The sequence below is a fragment of the Populus euphratica genome, unplaced genomic scaffold (genome assembly GCF_000495115.2).
Source record: "Populus euphratica unplaced genomic scaffold, PopEup_1.0 scaffold315.1, whole genome shotgun sequence".
NCBI classification, from domain to species: domain Eukaryota; kingdom Viridiplantae; phylum Streptophyta; class Magnoliopsida; order Malpighiales; family Salicaceae; genus Populus; species Populus euphratica.
Genome location: NW_011500203.1, coordinates 84,248 through 105,001, shown reverse-complemented (window position 1 = coordinate 105,001; position 20,754 = coordinate 84,248). Strand labels below are relative to the sequence as shown.

The following is a 20,754-nucleotide window of genomic DNA, read 5'->3' as shown; positions in this document are numbered from 1 at the left end:
TAATAATAATAATAATAATAATAATAAAGAAAAAGAAGGAGAAGAAGAAGAAGAAGATGAGAACTTTGAGATGGAATATTAATGTAACGATTAAACAATGATAATAACAAATGTCAAGGTTAGAGGTTCCACTAATGGTATATCAAACAAGTATAGTATAAACTCTTATTATTGAATTGGAAACCACACACAAAGGAGGTTCCAATCAGATTATATATTGTTAACATGATTACATTAGTCATCTTATTCAATTAATGCTAATACTTGTAAATCTCGTCAAGCATTCATGATTATAACTTATGTTAACAATAAATCAAGTTCCTTTCATAGCTCAGGTGTCGGTTATACCATACATTATGGGCTATGAAAGTGCCAAGCATTTGTTGTACCAAGTGTTATACAACATAAATCAAGATTAGTTATTTAACAAGCAAAGTATTAAAGAGTGAACAAGATAACAAATATAAAACATGTTAGTATCAAACATTAAAGTCCATATTAAGTTTACATTATACTTATTCTTACACCATTAGTGTAACCTTTTCACCTTGACATAATTAACTTAGCTAGACATAATGAAAGAAAGCAAAATAGATAAACAAAATAAGAACATAAAAGTTAACTAAGTAAAGGAAAGGAAATGAAAGGCATAAACTTAATATTAATGAAAACAAAGCATAAAAAATACAAAGAGAGAAAGGAAGAGCATGATCTTGATCTGGAAACCAAGATGCCTAAATGCATGGCAAATGCCTCCTTTTATAGGCTAAAATTGGGAACTATTGATTTGATGACTAATTGATAAGTGGGTGGCCAACTTTTGACTTGGTGATAATCCTTATCTTCTCTTGTCTGCCCAAAACGTCATTGATAACGTCAAAACTGGAGCCAGTTGCAAACATGAAAGTTGTAGGCAATTGTCTCAGCTTTCTTGTGTAAAAACTTCAGCTCATTTGGACTTCTAGAACTCCAGATATGGCCAAAATACCGAACAGTGCTCGGGCTGGAAGACAGATTCGGGCTTCTTTGTTGTTGCTACAATTTGGACTTGATAATGGCCTTTTTTGATCTTGGGCTCCATATGAAAGTTGTAGGCCTATGTCTTACCTTTCCATCCATATAAATTGGACCTAAATCTGAGATATATAGCTCCAGATATGACCCATTTACCGAACAGTGTTCCGGTTTGGATTGCACCGACATCTCTTTTCTAAGTTTGGCCATCTCTTTATCCTTGCAATTTAAGTTCTTCAAGTCATCAATCAATCCTTTCATTTATGTGATAGGCCTGCATTAAAAATAGACATTTACCATAAATTAAAGGTATCTTATATTATTAGTTATATTATTATAAAACATGCTTTGGTTAAGGAGTTATTGATACTTCAAGTGCAAAATGATGATATAAAACCATGATAAAAATGCACTTTTAAGTACTAATCACCTTTCATCATAGGCGATCATCTTTTATTATAAGCGTTTGCACCCCCTCAATTAGATGCTTCTACAATAGCTCATCTTTGCATCCTTGCATGCATTAGAAAGGTCATTGCCTGTTGTCTTTATCAAGAGCACATGAGACTTCTTGTTGTACAATGTTTCATATAATCTCTGCTCTGAGCTTTATCTGGGAACTCTTCTTCTCCTTGTATATGTTGTCTCATTATAGTACCTTGTTGGATCCTACAGGTACTCTTGTATAATCTCCATATGCCCTCGTGCAATTTTTATTCTCCAGATTCTCTATATTTCTTGTTTATGTTTGACAGTAGCTCATCATATCACAATATCTATCCAAGTCAAAATAGGGTGCCATCTTTATCCTCTTATTGTATTTGTCTTTCATTATCAGGGTCTTCATCAATTCTCCATTCAATAAATCACAGTCACCAAATCTAACTTCTTTTGAGAAATCACCACTTTATCAGATCCTTGAATATACGGAACCCAACTATTTCTTTGTGCAATCATCTTGCTAGTCTTCAATAATTTCATTACATATTGTTACATATATAAAAATAGTATCGTATGGATAATCCTTCAACTAAGCAAGTTCCTAGAAAAGATTGGAGGGGTCATAACGGTCCTGCTTAAAACTCAATCTCCTAGACAGAACTTTTTACGTCATATCTATCCATTATACTGTCTTTTTGTATATACAACTATTTGCTAGCTTTGTTGCAATTTTTCTTTATAAGTGATCTGGGGCATCTTGGTTTTATACTTGATTTCTCAATATCTAGCGAGACTACCAATACTTAGATTCGTCAAGATTGGTCTTCATCAATTTTCACTCTCCATCTCAAATCATCCATATGATCGGGTGTCCAGAGTGTCCCAATTTTGCCTTACCTCAAGGCAATTAAAATTTTCCTCACATAGCAGTTTAGCACATGTGATTGGAAAAACATGTGCGATTTCTTCTTTTTCATCTCCACCAACCACCATGATGACCTTCAGATGTCTCTTGATTGGGCAATCTCTCTTTAATAATTTCCCACCACCACTTTCAGCCTAAATCTCAATAATTGGACAGTACCATTGCATCTTAAACGATTAAATTAGCTAGAAAAAAGTCTGAAATTATTCAAATCGCATTTCAGACGGCTAAGATTCTATCAAAACAATTCTGACCTGATGAACGACCAAGATTCAATCTTAGATCCGGTTGCACGTAGGATCAGCCACACTGGATCCTATTCCTCGACTCGATGTTGGGCTCCAACTTGGCTCGACTCCACTCAGCTAGGCTCGCGGGTGACGACGTAGCTGATGGCTCCCACTGTATTGACTTGTCATCTGACTAAGAGCTGACATGGCATGCCAATTATGCATGCTGACACCATGATTACGTTACAATGACTTCATCCTTATCTGGGTCAGTCACGTGGGTCAAGTCAGCCTATCCAGGTGAAGAAGGCACGTGGCACGCATCAGCGCACGAGGGCAGCCTCCTCGCCGACATATGTCGGCACATGTGGCCATGTCTCACGTTAGAATTTTTCACCGTTTTCACTAGTGTGCTCGTCTCTTCCTCCTCTACATGGTAGTATGGTCAAAACACAATTTTGACAACTTTTATTTTTGAGTAAAAATCAAACACCACTTTAAACCAAATGCTCTAATACCAATTGTTAGGGATTCTGACCAATGATGTTCTGATAGTTGCCCATTAGAGGCTAAGCACACTAACACAATATTTAACGTGGTTTGACAAACCACCTACATCTACGGGAAAAGTCAATATTATTAGAGATAAATATAGAAAGGGTTACAATACAAATGGAGAAAGAGGATCACTTCACTCAAACTCTACTCTCATTACTCTCACACACTGTTGCATATGGCAGCAAAGCTACTGTCCTTGGCAGCCCCTCTTTCTCTCTCTCTCTCTTTGCTTTGCTCTTTCTCTCTTTTTGCTCTTAAATAATACCTCTATTTATAGGCAAATTTAATGGCAAACAAGAGGCCATAAATCATGACATAAATAGTAGCAGCACATAGATTGTACCATTTTGTCAATGATTGGTGCAACTTGTTTAATAATACACACGTACCATTATAGGTTTTTGATAATGACAATCCTTTTCTAGAGTAAAGCTGCATATATTTCCATATAAGTGGAAACATCCCAACATGTACAGGACGGACCTATTAGACTTGTTTGCAATTGTTTTCATCACTTGCTATATATAACATGGGAGCTACATACTTGAATACTGGTGTTTTGAGTGAAGCAAGTGGGGGCAAGTTGGAAGAAAAAATCAACACATCCATTTTGGATAACAGTACTGTTTCCTGATCATACTCTCATTTTCTTCTTTAGCCTTAAGATCATCCATGACATCAAGGGGGGAAGAAGGATGACTTTGACTGGAAAGCTTATTACCGGAGCAAAATCTGTATATCATCCATTACCTGGCCACTTTCGCTTAAAAATGTTGTTTCAGAATACATGGTTTATTAACTTGGAATATCAAAGTTGAACCAAAGGACATTTACTTTTTAATCTCGCAATATTCCAGTTCATATCCTTAATTGACAGTTTTTTACATACACCAGAAAACATGTAAAAAGGTTCATATCCTTCGATATATATATATATATATATATATATATATCGAAGGAGGGATTAATTAAGCCATGTCTACAAGGCCTATTTTCACTTCAACTTCTCATGCCAATGAAATATAAGTTATAATATGAACAAGAGGGGTGATTTCGCATGTGCTACTGCATTGCATCTGTAATCCTTCATCGCAGCATGAATCATTATCCATTGCAAGCACGCAGTAGCTTCTGTTTTGAGTGAAGCGATTGGGGGCCGGTGAGTTGGAACTGAATAGAAATTAACACATTAAGCCATTTTGTTTTGATAACAGTGTTTCCTCAAACTCTCGTTTTCTTTAGCCTTAAGAATCCATCAAGTTTTTCGATCAGTGAACGGATATATGAGAAGACTAATACTTGGCAGGTTTTGCATGATCCATCCTAATGAGTTCAATGTTGTGTAATCGGTACATGCACGTTACTATATATAAAATTAAATATGTTGTTACAGATTTTACCAATGACAAAGTTTAATCTTTTCAAGTTAAGCTCATGCATTTAGTTTTAATCTCACCATATTCCTGTTCAAGGCATTCTGGACGGACTCGGGTTAGCCGAGAGCCTCCTTCACAATATATATATATACACTCTCTTACAGACAGCAGAAACAAGCAAGTAAAAGGTGTCATGCATGAGTGTTTCCTTCCTGTTGCTATCTTTCCAAAGAGTTCAAACAGTTAAAAAGGGTTGCAAGATAATAATGAAGAAAGCAGGGAATACGCTCTTTCATTCCACGCTCCACACAGAGACAAACTCAATTTCACGCTCTCTTAAGACTTTACTTTAATAGTTATCTTCAGGGGTGTGCTTGGAAATATTAATTTTGAAATTGCTTGTTGTTTAGAAATTTATTGAAATAATTTCTATTATCTTTTAAAATTTATTTTTAATATTAGCAAATCAAAAGAATTAAAAAAACAAAAAATAATTTCAAAAATTGACAAAACAAAGCCGAGCATACCCTAAATCAGCAAAGAAGTAGCCGGTGGTGTTGAACATTTAGATATAAAATCCCAATGCATGCCTTGTTTGTGCTGCTTGGAAGTCCAATCGCAATAAGAAATCTTATATCCACAGGAAGTTTTTCTCATCACACAAACTTACCTGCCTCTGTTCTTGCTGAAAAGAATTTAACAACTGCCCAAAAGATAATGACCAGTTGTCATTTTTCCACAGTAAATATTTGATATATTTATATTATACATCAAGAATTTTTTTTGTTTTTCTGAAGGTTCATATATCAAACAGTTGGTAAACTAATACCAAAAGAATTTGCTAGCTAGATGCATCAACAAAGAGCAGTCAGTGTTCATGATAAAAATTTAAGGCATTAAATGAGATCCCAAAAATGTTTTTACAACACCAAGCATTTCATAAGAAGCGAGGAACCTATCCCTTCCTACCTCAAAGCATACAAGTTTGAAAGTGCAATTATTGGAAGCCACGATAGCCACCGGATAGCTGGCAGGGGCAATGAAGATGGTTCCACGCCTCAAGTGCCAGCTTATATTTTGGTAAGTTGGACTGTTCGAACCAGAGGAGCTGGAGTGGTGAGGGCATGCCATCTCAAAGTATCCCTCACCTTCCACAACAATGAAAATCTCGGCTGTCTTTGAGTGGAAGGGTCCAGCCATAGATCCCTATATACACAAATCAATATATGGAGATCAGATCAGGACTGAATTATTATATGATTAATAGGAAGAGCTAAACATATATCACTACATACTTGAGTGATGTTGGCAAAAGAGACTATAAGATTAAGGTATTCAAGTGGCTTGAAATCTCTAGGATCGGCTTCATAGAGATCCCCGTAGTTGTTGCTTTTAACATTAGAGGGGAAAAGATTGAATGGGCTGCCTGTTTGGGGAAAGGCCAAGTGTCATATCTGCCACGGACACCTTCATCTTGGCTCAAGCCCTCGATCTGTTGCTTGGTGGCATTCATGATTTTTCCTTGCTGTTGTTTGAAGATTTTCTCCAGCCTTCCTCTCTCAGTCTGGTTAATTGTTTGATACACATGCAAGGATGATGCAAAAGAAACATCCTATTAGCTAGCTAAAACATAAGCCATCATACATCGTAAGAATCAAAAAAATAATAATTGATCGGCAGGAAAGGCAACTTGTAATTGGGACTCAGTACCTAAAGAGCAGCCTCGACTAAATCCCAGCTGAATGCCTCGAAGAAAGACTCTGAGTCTCCACCACCTGCTCCATAGAATGCCAGGAGTGTCATAAAACCATTTATGTAATTTATGCATGACAAATAATTAAGAACATCCAAAGCAATAGAACCCCTTAATTACTTTGTATCTTGTTCTTTCAATCTCATATTACAATTACAATTATTAGCAGTACATTGCGAAGATTATCTTAATCTAATAGTTTAAGATTTAAACTTCTGACTACTTAATCATTAAAATTTTAATATTATATTAAAGAATTATTTTAATTTAATAATTTAAATTATTAGATAAAATTTCAAAATATAATTTATATTATTTTTTAACATATATCATCACATAAATGATATATAAATTTGATGTTGATGCATTTGATTTAATTAATTACCTCGCAGTTGCCAGGAAGATTGGCCGGGAAAAGGATCTTCGCGGCATAAAGTTTCTCATATTCATCTCGAGTAACCATATAAAAAGTAGTATCAGCATGAACTCTGAAGATATCTCCACATTCCAGGTTTGAGGTCTCTCTCTGTATCTCCTCATGGATCACAGTTATAGCCCCACGTCCTACAGATCAATAAAATTTAACGAACACACTAGTAGACTGATTGGTAAATGATAAACAAACATGTAGTGATTACAGAGAATTGCAAACAGATTAAAGCTAGCACAGCTCGGCATACCCTTAAAAACGAAGAGAACAAAATCAGCATCTATGTGGGCAGGGGTTATGAATGTTAGAGGATTAGCTTCAAGAATTTCAACACGGTAATTCGCTAGAGCACTAAGAAGATTTGAGTTCTTGGTGAATTGTTGAAGAACATCAATTCTTCCGTGTTCAGTCTTGACTCTAGAAACAAAATCCCTATCGTATTCAAACACATAAGGATTGATCTCCTCTTCTTCATCCTCAAGGTCCTTGTGTCCTCTCTCTTCTTGATCTCCTCGTTCGTCTTATATCTTATAGTAGTAGTACTAGTTCGTTCGTGTGCTTGCATTTGCACGCACTGTAAATATGGATGGAAATAGCAGGAGGCATGTTAAAGAAACCAACAAACTAATTTCCAGCTCCTTTCTCACCATGGATCGATCCTTAAAATCAAAGAAAAGCCTTTTTCTTTCTACAGAGCAATATTGATCCTAGCGAGCATGCCAATGGAATCCATATGAGCACCCTTATAGTAATGAGAGTCCTTCTCCCGAGACTCCTGACATGGCATCTGCTCCGTGGTGATCAGCCATGCACTCTTATGTGAATGATTTTTTGTCAGATTATTTACTGCCATCCTCGACATTTATCGTCGTCCGAGCCATTGCTGTTGTTGTTGTTGTTATTGGATGCACATGGACCTGCCCTCCATAGAAAGTTACGCTTTTAATGGAAGGAGTTGTAGGTAGATTTTTTAATTCAAGATATCATCAAAAGGTGAATTCTACAGTCACTGGAGGTAAACCAACATCTTTTACCACCTGTAAAAATGGCAAGATTTTATTCAAATAATCAGATTTATCATAGCCAGAGATATGTTTAGAACCTTTTCTTTTCTTTGATTCTCAATCAGATTAGGTTCGGCTGCGCGACCACAGGACTCGGATTAATTGAGTTCTAGTTACATTTGAAAGCCTTCTTGGCTATTAAAGCCGACACCAAGTAAAACAGTTAAGCATGATTGTTTCCTGTAATCTTTAAAAAACTGGAAGGGTAAACAGAATTACTGTAATATTTTAATATAAAAGAGAAATAATAGATAGGAAAAGTCAACAATATTCTTGAAGGGATAGATATTAGGTATAAAAGAACGAGAGGTATTGAGATAATTCCATATGAGTTGATAGATATAAATAAAAAGAGAAAAGAGAGAGAGAGAGATTTGAAATTAGAAAGATAGCCGCGGGGAGAGAAAGAAAGAAGAAGAAGAAGGAAGAGAAGAGAAGAGAAAAAAATTATAAGAAATAAGTTTTTAATGTAAGCTTTATGTTTTAATATGTATAAGGTTTGTTATTAGTTAAGATTTTGAATTTTTTAAAGTTTAGGGTTTTGAAGGTTATGTTTTAAGTTTGAAGATGAGTTGATTGAAATGTCACGAGTTAATTGTTATGAATAATGATTTAATTCATTGAATTTTAAATAATTTTAGTAGGAATAATAATTTTCAGATTAAGTGGTTTAATTAATGTGTTGGGTTTAAGAATATTCAGAAACTGTCAAAAACCCTTGTTGTAAATCTGGACAGTGTGGTTTTAAGGTTGAAGACAATAAAATTTTAGTTTAGTCCTCTAATTTTAGAAATTTATAGTTTAGTCCTTAAACTTTCAAGAAGTTGCAAGTTGATCCCTAAAGCATAATTTGAGATTCTAGATAGAATTGAGGATGAATTGTGAGCAAAATTTTAATGTAGTTATAAATTTATGAAATTTTCAGTTTGGTTTTTAACCCTTAAAAATCTGATAAAATTTCATATTAATCCCTAGCTGTAATTTTAGTTTTTTAGATTGGTTTAACGGATAATTAAGGTTTATTTGGTGAATTATTATCAAATTTTTTTTTTAAAATAGATTGGAAGAAACCACTTGATTTTTGAGTTTTTGAGGGAAATGACTGGTTTGGTTTATAAACATTTAGGGTTATGAGTTAGACTTTAAGTTAAGTGTATTAAATAGAATGTATTTTTTTTAGTCGTTTTTAAGTAAATTATGTTTTATATTCAGATAATCCTGATATTTTACCTAGAGGACATCAATAAGATTGCCTTTGATATATATTTTCATGTTATTTTAATTTTTGAGTTAGGTGAATGGATCTATGCTAGAAGATTAGTATAAATACTTGAATTGTTAATATAAAATTTATCGTGTTTTTTGCTAATTCTTACCTTGTTATTTATACCTTATTCATGATTAAGCGTGATCACTTAATAAAATTGAATCTTTGATATGAAGCATTATTTACTTTTGAATTGATAGCTCCTCATTTAATTGATGTCATAAGTTGAGCATTAAGATATAAATTTATGATATGTCAGGCAAGATATCTATGTTAACAGAATAATGTTAATTTTTATACACATTACATTTGAACTCTAATTGGTTAGAGGAGTCACCAACTTGTGGTGATTGATCATCTCATAGTTCGTAGTATCATGTTTATTGCATTTTAATTTTCTAACAATCCTTATTTTATGGTATTCTTGTTATGATCTATTTTAAATTTTTTTGCAAGAACTTAAAACCATATTTATACATATATATTATTCATTGTTGTATTACCTCATATATGTATATTAAATGTTATTTATTTATTGAGTTGTTAAACTCGCCTTCTAATTATTTATTTTTTTCAGACTTATAGATTGTTAGCATTTACTTTTTTTAAACTTTCAAAACCTACTATTGTGGTTGTAATTAATACTTTTTTTCTTTATGTTTAATTAGTGATCCACAACTATAATACTTATATTAACTCTTATATTAAGATAATCAATTTATATAATGTGATTAGTTATATTATTATATTGCATAAAACTTTGTTTTATTTATATAGATGAAAAAGTTTGTATGTAAATTTTGTTTCGTATAAGTATAAGAACCTAAAAGGAAATCTTGTTTATGTGTCGATCATGAATTCAAAAATCAGATTATGATAATTAAATCAGATTATGATAATTACATCATAATGAACTAAATAATTTATGATTGATGTAGAACATGTTTAAGAAAGTAACTGAAAGTTTGTAGATTATTTACAAAGAAACAACAAGAAAATTTCTCATGAAACCAAGAGTTAACAACAGTAAATAAAATCAAATAAACCTTTTCGTTTATGTATATGATTAAAATGGCTAACCACTAAGATATGTGCAAAAGCTTTCTGATAGATGTAGAGCAGTTCTGTGGACCTCAAGCATTAATCCAACAAAGCCTAGCCCTGTCAAGTTCTGAACTTGCTTCTCAGCTTACTCGTACAGCTTTATCTTTGTGGTTATATAGGCTTGACAAATGGGGCATTGATTCAATTCTTTCCCGCAATCATAGCATGTCTGCAGAAGAATTGCAGAAATCAGAATGAACTATATCGGGAAAGAGATTGCAACATAAGTTCCATGTTGTTCTCAGGTTATTACCTGATGTCCACATCCGAAAGCAAGATCTTTCTTATTCCATAAACACGAGGGACAGTGCTGCAAAGCATAATGAAACAGTTGAAAACTAAATTAGCAGCATTGCTTCTTGATCTGTAGAAGGGACATAAGCAGCATTGTATAAATGTCCTCTCAGAAGTCTAGAATATGAGATGTACCCTGTTGTCTGAAGAATGATCTCTAGAAGGGACATAAGCAGCACTGCTTCTTGACCTGCTATTTGTGGGATAGGAATTAACCGAGCCATTCCCATGTGGAGGAGGAAGAGCATTCCTTCCAGGAGCACCTTTTTGGCATCTGCAGGTAGATGATAATAAGAAACAATTTGGTATCATGGTAATGGTTGCTTTTTAGAATTTTTTTATTTGAAAATGTTTTAAAATAATATTTTATTTTTAACTTTAACAAATTAAAATAATTTATAAATATAAAAAAAAATTAATTTGAAGCAAAAAAATATTTAAAAAAAAACACTTTTAAAATACAAAAACAATCGTTTTAAGAACAGACTTCAAGTATTTGCCTGTTAGTGGACATTTTACCCTAGGAGTTGGAGTTCTATTGTAGCCTTGTATTGGGATGGTATTTCCATTAACGCGTCCAGAGCAAACTGTGTCTCCTTCTTAGACATGGGAATGTTTGTCGACATAATTTCTGTGAAATTCACGAACTGCATTGGACAAACAACACCTAAAAACTCAATTCGACGTCAAAGCTTCTGTTATAGTTCCAGGTTAATCTTTCAAACCTGAAAATTATCAAAAGCCCGAGAAGGAATGTTGTCATCGAATTTGTGCATCATGTCCCATGGTCCATCACCAACCCCAACCAGCACAATTGACAAGGGATAATTACTGCAAAAGGATAAAACTTCATATTTTGTTAAATATGAACTGCAAGATGTTGAAAAAGACTTCTCAATGTTACTACATACCTTGCTTTTACAATGGCATTGATAGTATTCTGCTCCTGAGGACTCAACTGCCCATTAACAGTCCCTACGCTACTTGTAACCTGGGATGTCATGTAATCAAGAGAATCAACAAAAAGAATCAAGGAAAGATTTAAAGTATAAGCAGTAGTAGTTACATCTGGACACTTTTGAGGAGAAGGAACTAACCTGACCATCAGCAATGATCAGAAGAACATGATACTGACCACCACTATTGTCCACAATTTCGATAGCAGTTTCAATGATTGGAGCAAAAGATGTCGGGCCTGTCATAACTCAGCACGATAAATTTTCACCAGAAGGAGGTCAAAGGAAAATTTTACATGATTGCTGTAAGAAAAATCGTTTAAGCTGACCAGCTAAGTTAACACGGGGGACTATTTCTCTGTAACGACTCAAGACTTCCTCAAAGCCATTGCATAGTTGATCATCCGGATAGAAGCTAAAAACTTTTTGATCATGAGTAGTGGCTGCAAACGAATTTACAGACTCCATGTTACAACAATCTATTTCATTGACCCTAAAACAGTACTGAAATAGCAAATTGCTGAGCATATATGCCATGCATCTTTGCATCCAACAAGAAAGATGACTCACCATCACCAAAGCCAAAACAAGGGATGAGGTTATCCTCATCAAAAGCTGACAGTGTTCTTCCTATTATTGAAATCGCCTGTTCATATGGATTCATAGAATCCCCGAGGTGATGCAGGCTCTTCCTGTGGAAGGATCGTGCACCGGTCCACTCATTGCTTTTGGTAAAATCAACGCCTACAATAAGGTTGGAAGATTCCAGCCCAGCTTGTGCAAGAGCTCTTGTCACCTACATAAATTTTGTATTGAGGTTTCTTTTCCAAATTCTAGAGGCAAATGCAAGCAATAGCCAGATACATTCGAAGTTCTAACTGAAGAAAAATTCTTGTATTCTTCTAATGATAGCTGGGGTATGTGTGTGCGCCTCAAAAAAATGATGAGGTAACAATTCTGACATCTAAATTAGTTTCAATAGAGGCAATCAAACAAGCTGCAGATGCAGAGGTAATTTTACCTGTTCAAGAGAATGGTAATCATCACCGATTCTTGAATACCTTGACTGCGGCTTGCTTCTTCCATCATCATAAACAGCATAACTGGCTACATTCGGAGAAGAGCATGGGTTAGATGAAGCCCTACAACCATATGAATCACCATGATGATGATCCTGATGCCTTGAATGTTTGCTTCCCATATTGGTGTCTCCAACTTTCTTATCCTAATGTTGTTACAAACTGTTCATCAACAAGAACAAAAGCATTTAGACATTTATATCCCACTGAACAACAACAGATGCTAAAAAATATTCCGAATAATTCCATGACAGGAGAAAAAAATAACAGCTACCTAAAAAACTGAAATATAAAAATGACAAATTGAAGCTTAATTCTTCATATCGGCACCCCACAAGATACAGAACAGAAACAAATAAAAAGAAACATTGCTTTATAATTCAAGAATCTACAGCCTTCGAGACCCATATAAAACTTGTAAACCAATTCGCAGAAGGAAATTATTAAATCAAATTAACATAAAAAATTATAAACAGAAGTAAACTGTATTTGTACTTAATTAATCAAAAAGTCAATGGAAATCCTCTTCAACTTGCTAGGAACCTACCAAGTAAATTATTATGGCTTAAACTAAACAAACCCTTCTGAAGTTTAGCGGCAAAATACAAGGAAACTTCTTTGAAACCCACCATTATTACCAACTTTGCAAGTCAACTAGCAATCATGCATGAGATAAGGCATACCCCGAAAGAGAGAGAGAAAACAAATTATATATTAATTACCAATTAAATAAAAAAAATTGAGGATTAATCGGATATAGTAATACAAGATTAATGAAGGAAAAGAAACATTGTTTTTGTCAAACAGAATCTCACCTAAATTGTGTTTCTGATCATGTTAATGACAATTGTCTCTCCTTTTATTTCTGTTAATATTAAAGTAAAATAGGCGCACAACACGCAACTGTTTTTTATTTGGACTAGATGATAGCTTCACCAGATGGAACCTTGATTTCGTTGAAGACCCTCTGTCCCAGACAGGCACTTGTATGGTTTGATTGATTGGATTGTCATGATCTTTTGTAACGGGTATTGAGATTTCCCTGCAGATTCAGCAGTTTCGTAGTTGCTGACACCTGTCACCTCTCGTCATGGTAATATATTTGTATCTACGTTTGTATACATACTTATTTAGTAAAATCATAGTTTGCGTCGAACCAGGAAATTCCAGACCTGCAATCTCATCAAGGCCAAGCTTCACTTTCATGACAACTGCTTAACTAATCTTCAATGAGCTCCCTGAAATCATGTTTTATGGAATTCTTATTACCATTTTATTTCTTCGTCATTTTCCAATACATTTCTTGATTCTATGTATAATTCTCGCTCAACAGATATGCTACTGTCAGTTGCTTGAATTATTCTCTTTTTTTAGTTTTTTTTTTTTTTTTTTTCCTATTGGCTTCAGCAGTAACTTCCCTACCTGGACAGGCATCATGGAAAAGATTTGAGGTTTTACCTTGAACAGATTCCCTGATAAGTTAGACAGATTCAAGATAACTTGTTGGTGGTAATTGCAAGACCTCACACCACAGCTGAGACAGATGTTGTAGAGCGAAAGTTGTTCTATTCCATGTCCAAATCTGTTCCAGTTTTGAATTCTTCAGGCAACGAAAACTATGGGCTGCCTGTAGTCTCTTGCAGGAACGACTTATTATCTTTTAATTCGTTTGAAATCTCTGATAGGTTCGCAAGCCAACAAATTTTCAACATGTTCACTAGGATCTGCCAACATTTATCCCTATAGAACTTGACCAATTCCTCCATGTCAATGGGATGCGAATCCTCTAGAAATTCATGCCAGCCATTCTCTGTATGTGTAACAATATATTATTACTCAAGTAAAACACGCCAATATATTATTACTCAAGTTATACATTACATAATTTATATGAAGATCAAACACAAACTCTGATTAATCACTATCATACTTTGCCAACATGTCAGTATAACCATAGGCCTTCTCCTGAGATGTATCTATGAGAAGCACCTCACGGCAAAGCAAAGATCAGAGAGTTTGCTTAAGATAGCACTCATCTGCTAAAGTTTTTTTTTATTTCTGAACACTGAAAAATACAAGTAATAATTACGAAACATCAGCTTGATGAATATACAGAAACACAAGCTCCACGGATGTACTTAATGAGTCCACACTTCTACTCGGTTATCACACCCAAACACTCAGGCATTTCTACTTGATGATCTATTTGAACTTTGATGAATGGTTGGGCTTGAACTTGTAAGTACTGGAATCCCCAAGTCGAAAAGGAGCATCGGATTGGCTACCGTGGCCTCTCTTGTTCTCATATCCTGGATAATCACCTCTGGAGAAGGGCACAATTTCGTGCAAACCCAAGCCAATCTTCTCTGCTTTCTTGACCAAATCCCATTTATCATATGGGTCACCTTCCTTGTGTGTTACATGAATCTCCCCTTTATCCTGCTTCAAAAGAACTTTGGCATTGCTTAAATAACCCTTTATCAGTCTCTTGTTCGACCTATTTCAATCCCGCCATATTTTTCATCAGTTAATGTTTCCAATTTTGATATGACAACATAAAGATCTCTTGACAGAACATAAAGATCTCTAGACAGACATGAAAGCATACAGACATTCAGCAATTTCAACACATTCTTTCGGCAGACAGTTCTCCAGTTCTTCCCATTCAAATTTGATCTTATGCATGAATGAATCATTATGAAATATTTGGTCAAACCCCACCTCTTTTACTCAGTTTCAACCTAGTTAGAATGTCCATCAGATGTTAAAGAGAATTCCTACACTAAAATAAGAAAAGCTTAATGTTTCCCTTGAGAGAACAAAAACACAATGAAAGAAACAATGAAGAGACTAGCTCAAATAATCGTGGACAAAGGAACACGAAACTGAAAGGGAAGAGTGAGCAAGAGAACATAACTGGACCCTCAAGAAGAGGGAATCAAATGCAGATAGTTATTCCATGTGGCAAAAATTAATGAGGGGGTTCTCGTGTTCTTCGCATTAAGACTTGCTCTTAAGTGAGAATGCATCATTTAGACTCTATCTCATTGTATTAAGAATTCTAATACAGGAAATTAGAAATCAACTCAAGAAAATAAACAAAACATAGACTCAAGCAATCATATGATGGTATAAATAGAAGCAAAGGGAATGTAAATGATGTAAGAGGCTAGAACATAACTGGATTTGGCAGTAGCTAGCCTCAGGGAAGAGGAAACCAACATGAGGGAAGTTAAAGACAATTCGATCAAACCTCTGAGTCCTCAAAAAGAAGTGTTCACTCATCTCTTTTGCATCCACTCCATAGAACACTAACCCTCCCTTCTCTTCTAGTTCCCTCACGTTTCGTACTCCATTACTGTAATTTTTAGCTACGGTATCTATGCAGCACAGATAAACATAAACCTTCAATTAGATTATTCAAAATTCTTGCTTTAACCAGCCAAACTAAAGAAACCCGTCAACATGTTGGAAGTAAAAAGAATGGAGAGAGAAAGAGAGAGAGAGTACCTTGGGCATCAACAGTAGTAGAGACCAAGTTGCAAGCAGAACCAAAAGCTCTAGCTAGAGAAACAGAGAAGGAGAAGTCACCTTCTCCGACCAACAACATCCTGTGCTTTGATGAGTAATGTTTTTTCCATTTCTCGGGCTCCTCATCTTCCTCATCATCTGATGAATTTGATTCTGTTTCTGTCTCTTGATATTCTTCTTGTTTTCCCATCTCGGTTTCAACAAAAAGACTGTCTTTCAGTCCTGATCGCTCACCAATACCTTTGCTTTTGGTTGGCGTTGTCTTTATAATTTCTTTTCACCATTCCAAATAAAGCAGAGCCCAATACCCTCTCCCTCCCTCCCTCCCTCCCTCTCTACCGGCATGTGAAGGGCATAAAATACATACACTTTACTACAATACGGGAAACACTTTACTACAATACGGGAAACGAGGATATTGAATTGTTTTCCTTCTATAGTCTCGGATTTTGATTTTTCTCCCCTGGTGAGATAATTACATCCTTTTTTGTGATCAAAATATGAGTGTTGTCTTCGATTGAAAAGAAAAAAGATACATGAATACATCGATAAATAAATTTTACTAATATATCATCATATCATTATTTAATATAACATGTCAACGATTCCTAAAAAGTATCAATTCTATTCCATTTTCCCTTTTTTTCTTCTCTCCATTACTCATTTCTCAAAACACATGGCCCACCAAAACCATATACCTTCACCACCGACCCCACTCCACCACCTCATCAGTCACCAAAAATCTAGTAATGATATTATCCCTGTTCACCTTTTCATGGGTGAGACATAAGCACAAAATCATCCAAATACGAGGTTTTAAAATTTAATATAACGAAGAATAAGATCATTTAGTGATTGAATAATAATTAATTAAATGTTTGTATTAATATATTTTTTTATAGATTAGAAAGTGCATAGTTAATGGTAAAAATTTTAGTACCTTCAAAAGAGTATTTTTTTTTAATAGAATTTGAAGACATTCCAGTGATAAAGTTAATATTTAATATATTAAATAGTAATTAATCAAATATTTATATTAATATTCTCTTTTTTTGGCTTAGAAAGTGTATAATTAATGATAAAATTTATAGTACTTGCAAAATAGTATTTTTCAGTGGGATTTGAGAACTCTCTAATGATAAAGTTGATAACTTTAAATGAGGATTATAATAAATAAAAAAAAGGGATTTAAATTCCAAAAACAAAAATGTTTGTTCTTGTTTTTGTATGGTAAATGCTTTAAGAATTGAGATATGAATGCTTTGAAAGTAGAAAAAATAAACAATTCATCTGGATGGTTTATGGTAGGGGTGAGCAAAAAAACCGAAAAACCGATTAAACCGAGAAAACCGGAAAAAAAAATAACCGAAAAAACCGAACCGAAAAAAAAAAACCGATTAAACCGATTAAAATTTTGAAAAAACCAGCCGGTTCGGTTCGGTTTCGGTTTTATAACCAAAAACCCGAAAAACCGATTAAACCGATTAAAATTTTGAAAAAACCAGCCGGTTCGGTTCGGTTTCGGTTTTATAACCAAAAAACCGAAAAACCGAACCGAACCAAACCGAAACCGAAAAAAAACCGAGCCAAAATCGAGCAGCCGGTTCGGTTCGGTTTCGGTTTTATAACCGAAAAACCAAACCGAACCAAACCGAAACCGAAAAAAAAACCAAGCCAAAATCGACCAAACCCGAAAAAACCAAGCCAAAACCGAGAAAAACCGAGCCAAACCAATTTGAACCGGTTTTTCCCCTAAAAAACCGAACCGAAACCGGTCGGTTTGACCCGGTTTCGGTTCGGTTTCGGGTTTTTTTTCAAAAAAAAATTTTTCGGTTTGGTTACTTTTTTTTATAAAAACCGAACCGAACCGAAAATGATCACCTCTAATTTATGGGGTATTTATAATCCCTAAATTTGTTGTTTTGATCTAGTGAAGTGACTGGAAAGTCATCTAGTCCTAATAGCATTAATGAGAGATAAAAATCAATGACACATCATTTAATGAATGACAAATATCCCTTACAGATTATTAATAAGATAGAAATGTAGTAGGTCCTTAAGAGATCTTTTATACATCTCAAGATATAGAAAGATGATTATTCTTTACATGAATAGTTCATGTTAGTAGTCTCAAGATAGAACTTAGACTAATTGAGTTTGATGCATAGCTAAGCCTATAAGAGATGTGTCTACCAATTTATCAGACCCCAATTGTTTTAGGTTCATCACATAACTAAACAAAAGAATATTGAACCTACCAACTTGCCAGATTCACGATGCATTAGATCAACACATGGCTAAACCTAGAAATACTAGATTTGGTAATTTATCAGATCCACGATGCCTTGAGTCAGTACATGGCTAAACCTAGAAGTACTAGACATGACCATTTGCTAGACCCATGATGTCTTGGGCTTAGCATATGGCTTAACTCAAGTATGTTGGGCTTGCAATTTGCTAGACACATGTTAACTTAGGCTCATTACATGGCTAGACCTAAATATATTGAGTTTAACAACTAGTCACTCTCATATTAACTTGAACTCAACATATGACTGAACGCAGTTATATTAAATCTGACAGCTTGCGAGACCTACAATATATTAGGCTCAACATATAACTAAACTCAAGTATGGTGAGTGTGGAATTTGTCAGACCCATGTTGGTTTGGGTTTAGCATATAGATAAACCCAAGTATATTAAATCTGAGAATTTATCAGATCTATGTTAATTTGAGTTCAGCACATGGCTGAACTCAAATATATTTGAGCTCCAGACTATTTCAAAACATCAAAATATTGAGTTAAAAAGGTCCACTCGTCAAGTTAAAATAAATAAAAAGTCTCATCATTTCCCTTTTTCATAAATATTGAATGAGTTTCCTTTATCTCGTATAACACCAAACAAATTATAATTATATATGATTTTTGAATGTTGAAGTGCGTTAATGTATTAGCCAATTAAATGTTTGATGAACTTCACAATAATGAAAAACAAATTATATCATTGTTATAATTGATTAGACTTTGCTTTAACAAGTTTTAAGATTCTCTAACAGTGTAATTATATGATGGAAGAGATGTTAAAATGTATTTTTCTTATTTTATTTTGTAGTAAAAAGTAGAAGGTTTTAAAATATTGAAATTTTGAGACAGTTATTATATCAAAATAACTTGTGAAATGATTTTAAAAAATTATATTCAATGACATGTTGAAGTGCAATAATTCCGGTGGTTATTAAGATGAAGTGGGATTGATGGTGATGGTAAAGGGATGGTGTTTTGAAGGATTGTGATTTTTTTTAAGAAATTAAAAGATGTTGAGAAGGAAAAAAAAAAGAACGCTTAATAAAATTGGATTTTTAGGAGTTGTTAACATATGATATAAAATGATGATATGACATATTAGTTAATGAGATCAAGTTATAAATTATAGGATTTCACTAATTATAGCTTGAGCACCATAAAGTTTCTCAAAAACATCATATGTTTTTGTCATTAATAAATTTTTATATTTCAAGTTCAAAAACAATAGTTATAAAAGAGAGTTTTTCTTTAACAAACATGCGAGAAGAGACTAGAAACCCTACTAGTTGCAAGTCTCACCTTCTATTAAGCAAGCAAAGGACCCAGTAAATAAGTAATAATCAAAATACACATTATTTTAATAACATAAAAAATGGACTTGACTTGAGGTAAGGAACCTAAAACAAGCATTATCACCTTTTCATTTTTAATTTGACCATAGTAGCATTCCTAACTACATACTTTGATTCTTTTTTCTTTTTTTTATTTAAACTTTTTTTTTTTATCTTTGAAGTGTATTTGATGCTTCATTAAAAATTTCAAAATTAGAAATGAAGATGAAAGCTACCCAATTCCTTGTTCATGCTATATATTTGGCAACAAGATCACAATCACTCAAAAAACTAGAGACTTAGGTTGAAACAAGCATTACTAACTTTAACAACTAAGGAACTTTAGGAGCCGGATGCATCAATACTTGGTAAACATTGTCATAACAAACTACATTTTCTAAAAATGATTTGCATTTATATTTAACTAAACAAATCAAAATTCAATTGATTGTTTGATATCAACTATTGGCAAACCATTATTAGGCCAACAAAAGTGCAAGATTTGTATGGTAAAAGTTTTATGAGTAAATTACATTGAACAAAGTTGATGAGTGTTGAAGTCATAGAAAAACTTCAAAAAATTTTAAATTTTTCATAATTAATAATGAGTTCTTTAGGGTGCCTGCAAAACAAAGATACTTAAGTTATTTATTGAGTTTAATTACTAAATATATATATATATATATATATATATATATATATATATATGAAAAAGTTGTCTTGTTGTGTGTAGTGTATAGATAAGTGTTCTATATTAGTTATAGAGAGGTACTCTAAATAAAGAGATGAGTTTTTTATGCTTTTATAGTGTTTTTGAGAGATGAATATTCTCAATAAGTTATAGAAAGATACTCTAAATAGAGAGATAAGTCTTTTGTCTTCTGTAATGTTTTTGAGAGATAAGTGTTAATATAAAGATGAGATTGCTCTATCTCTCTCTGCTTGTTTTCTTGGCCATTAAAGCTTTTTTTTTAAAAATTATTTTCTAGTTTACAATTTTAAAAATAAAGATTATATGTTATGGTAGTTAGTAGGCTCACATAGTATACCCTCTCAGTTGGTAGAAAACATAGCGTGCTTTTTCTGCTAGTAAAA

The 20,754-nt window shown here is 33.7% G+C and overlaps 2 protein-coding genes across 5 annotated transcripts; both read right to left on the bottom strand.

The window, feature by feature from the left end:
* Nucleotides 1–10,030: 10,030 nt before the first annotated feature.
* Nucleotides 10,031–13,776, bottom strand: LOC105111943 (E3 ubiquitin-protein ligase RGLG2-like). 4 transcript variants are annotated; one of them, XM_011007461.1, is made up of 11 exons: nucleotides 13,307–13,776; nucleotides 12,434–12,653; nucleotides 11,983–12,208; nucleotides 11,742–11,855; nucleotides 11,554–11,651; nucleotides 11,368–11,447; nucleotides 11,182–11,287; nucleotides 10,976–11,103; nucleotides 10,592–10,730; nucleotides 10,416–10,472; nucleotides 10,031–10,331 (listed from the first exon to the last, which is right to left on the bottom strand). In XM_011007461.1, exons 2-11 carry the CDS (start codon nucleotides 12,611–12,613, stop codon nucleotides 10,248–10,250), a joined length of 1,212 nt encoding a protein of 403 aa, XP_011005763.1. In that variant the 5' UTR covers nucleotides 12,614–12,653; nucleotides 13,307–13,776; the 3' UTR covers nucleotides 10,031–10,247. The 4 variants fall into 4 exon arrangements, with proteins under 4 accessions (XP_011005763.1, XP_011005765.1, XP_011005764.1 ...); XM_011007463.1 differs by lacking the exon at nucleotides 13,307–13,776 and adding an exon at nucleotides 13,121–13,179; XM_011007462.1 differs by lacking the exon at nucleotides 13,307–13,776 and adding an exon at nucleotides 13,039–13,120.
* Nucleotides 13,777–14,361: 585 nt separating this feature from the next.
* On the bottom strand, nucleotides 14,362–16,398 carry LOC105111942 (uncharacterized protein At4g26485-like). Its single transcript, XM_011007458.1, has 3 exons — nucleotides 16,002–16,398; nucleotides 15,673–15,871; nucleotides 14,362–14,988 (listed from the first exon to the last, which is right to left on the bottom strand). Exons 1-3 carry the CDS (start codon nucleotides 16,210–16,212, stop codon nucleotides 14,694–14,696), a joined length of 705 nt encoding a protein of 234 aa, XP_011005760.1. The 5' UTR covers nucleotides 16,213–16,398; the 3' UTR covers nucleotides 14,362–14,693.
* Nucleotides 16,399–20,754: the final 4,356 nt, after the last annotated feature.

Coding starts and splice junctions, on each gene's coding strand:
- LOC105111943 (XM_011007461.1), bottom strand. CDS start 12,613: ATGGGAAGCAAACATTCAAGGCATCAGGATCATCATCATGGTGATTCA. Junction 11,288..11,367: donor AATGCCATTGTAAAAGCAAG/GTATGTAGTAAC, acceptor ATCCTTTTGCAG/TAATTATCCCTTGTCAATTG. Junction 10,332..10,415: donor CTTTCGGATGTGGACATCAG/GTAATAACCTGA, acceptor ATTCTTCTGCAG/ACATGCTATGATTGCGGGAA.
- LOC105111942 (XM_011007458.1), bottom strand. CDS start 16,212: ATGGGAAAACAAGAAGAATATCAAGAGACAGAAACAGAATCAAATTCA. Junction 15,872..16,001: donor TACTACTGTTGATGCCCAAG/GTACTCTCTCTC, acceptor TGTGCTGCATAG/ATACCGTAGCTAAAAATTAC. Junction 14,989..15,672: donor GCTAGCTACTGCCAAATCCA/GTTATGTTCTAG, acceptor GGATTGAAATAG/GTCGAACAAGAGACTGATAA.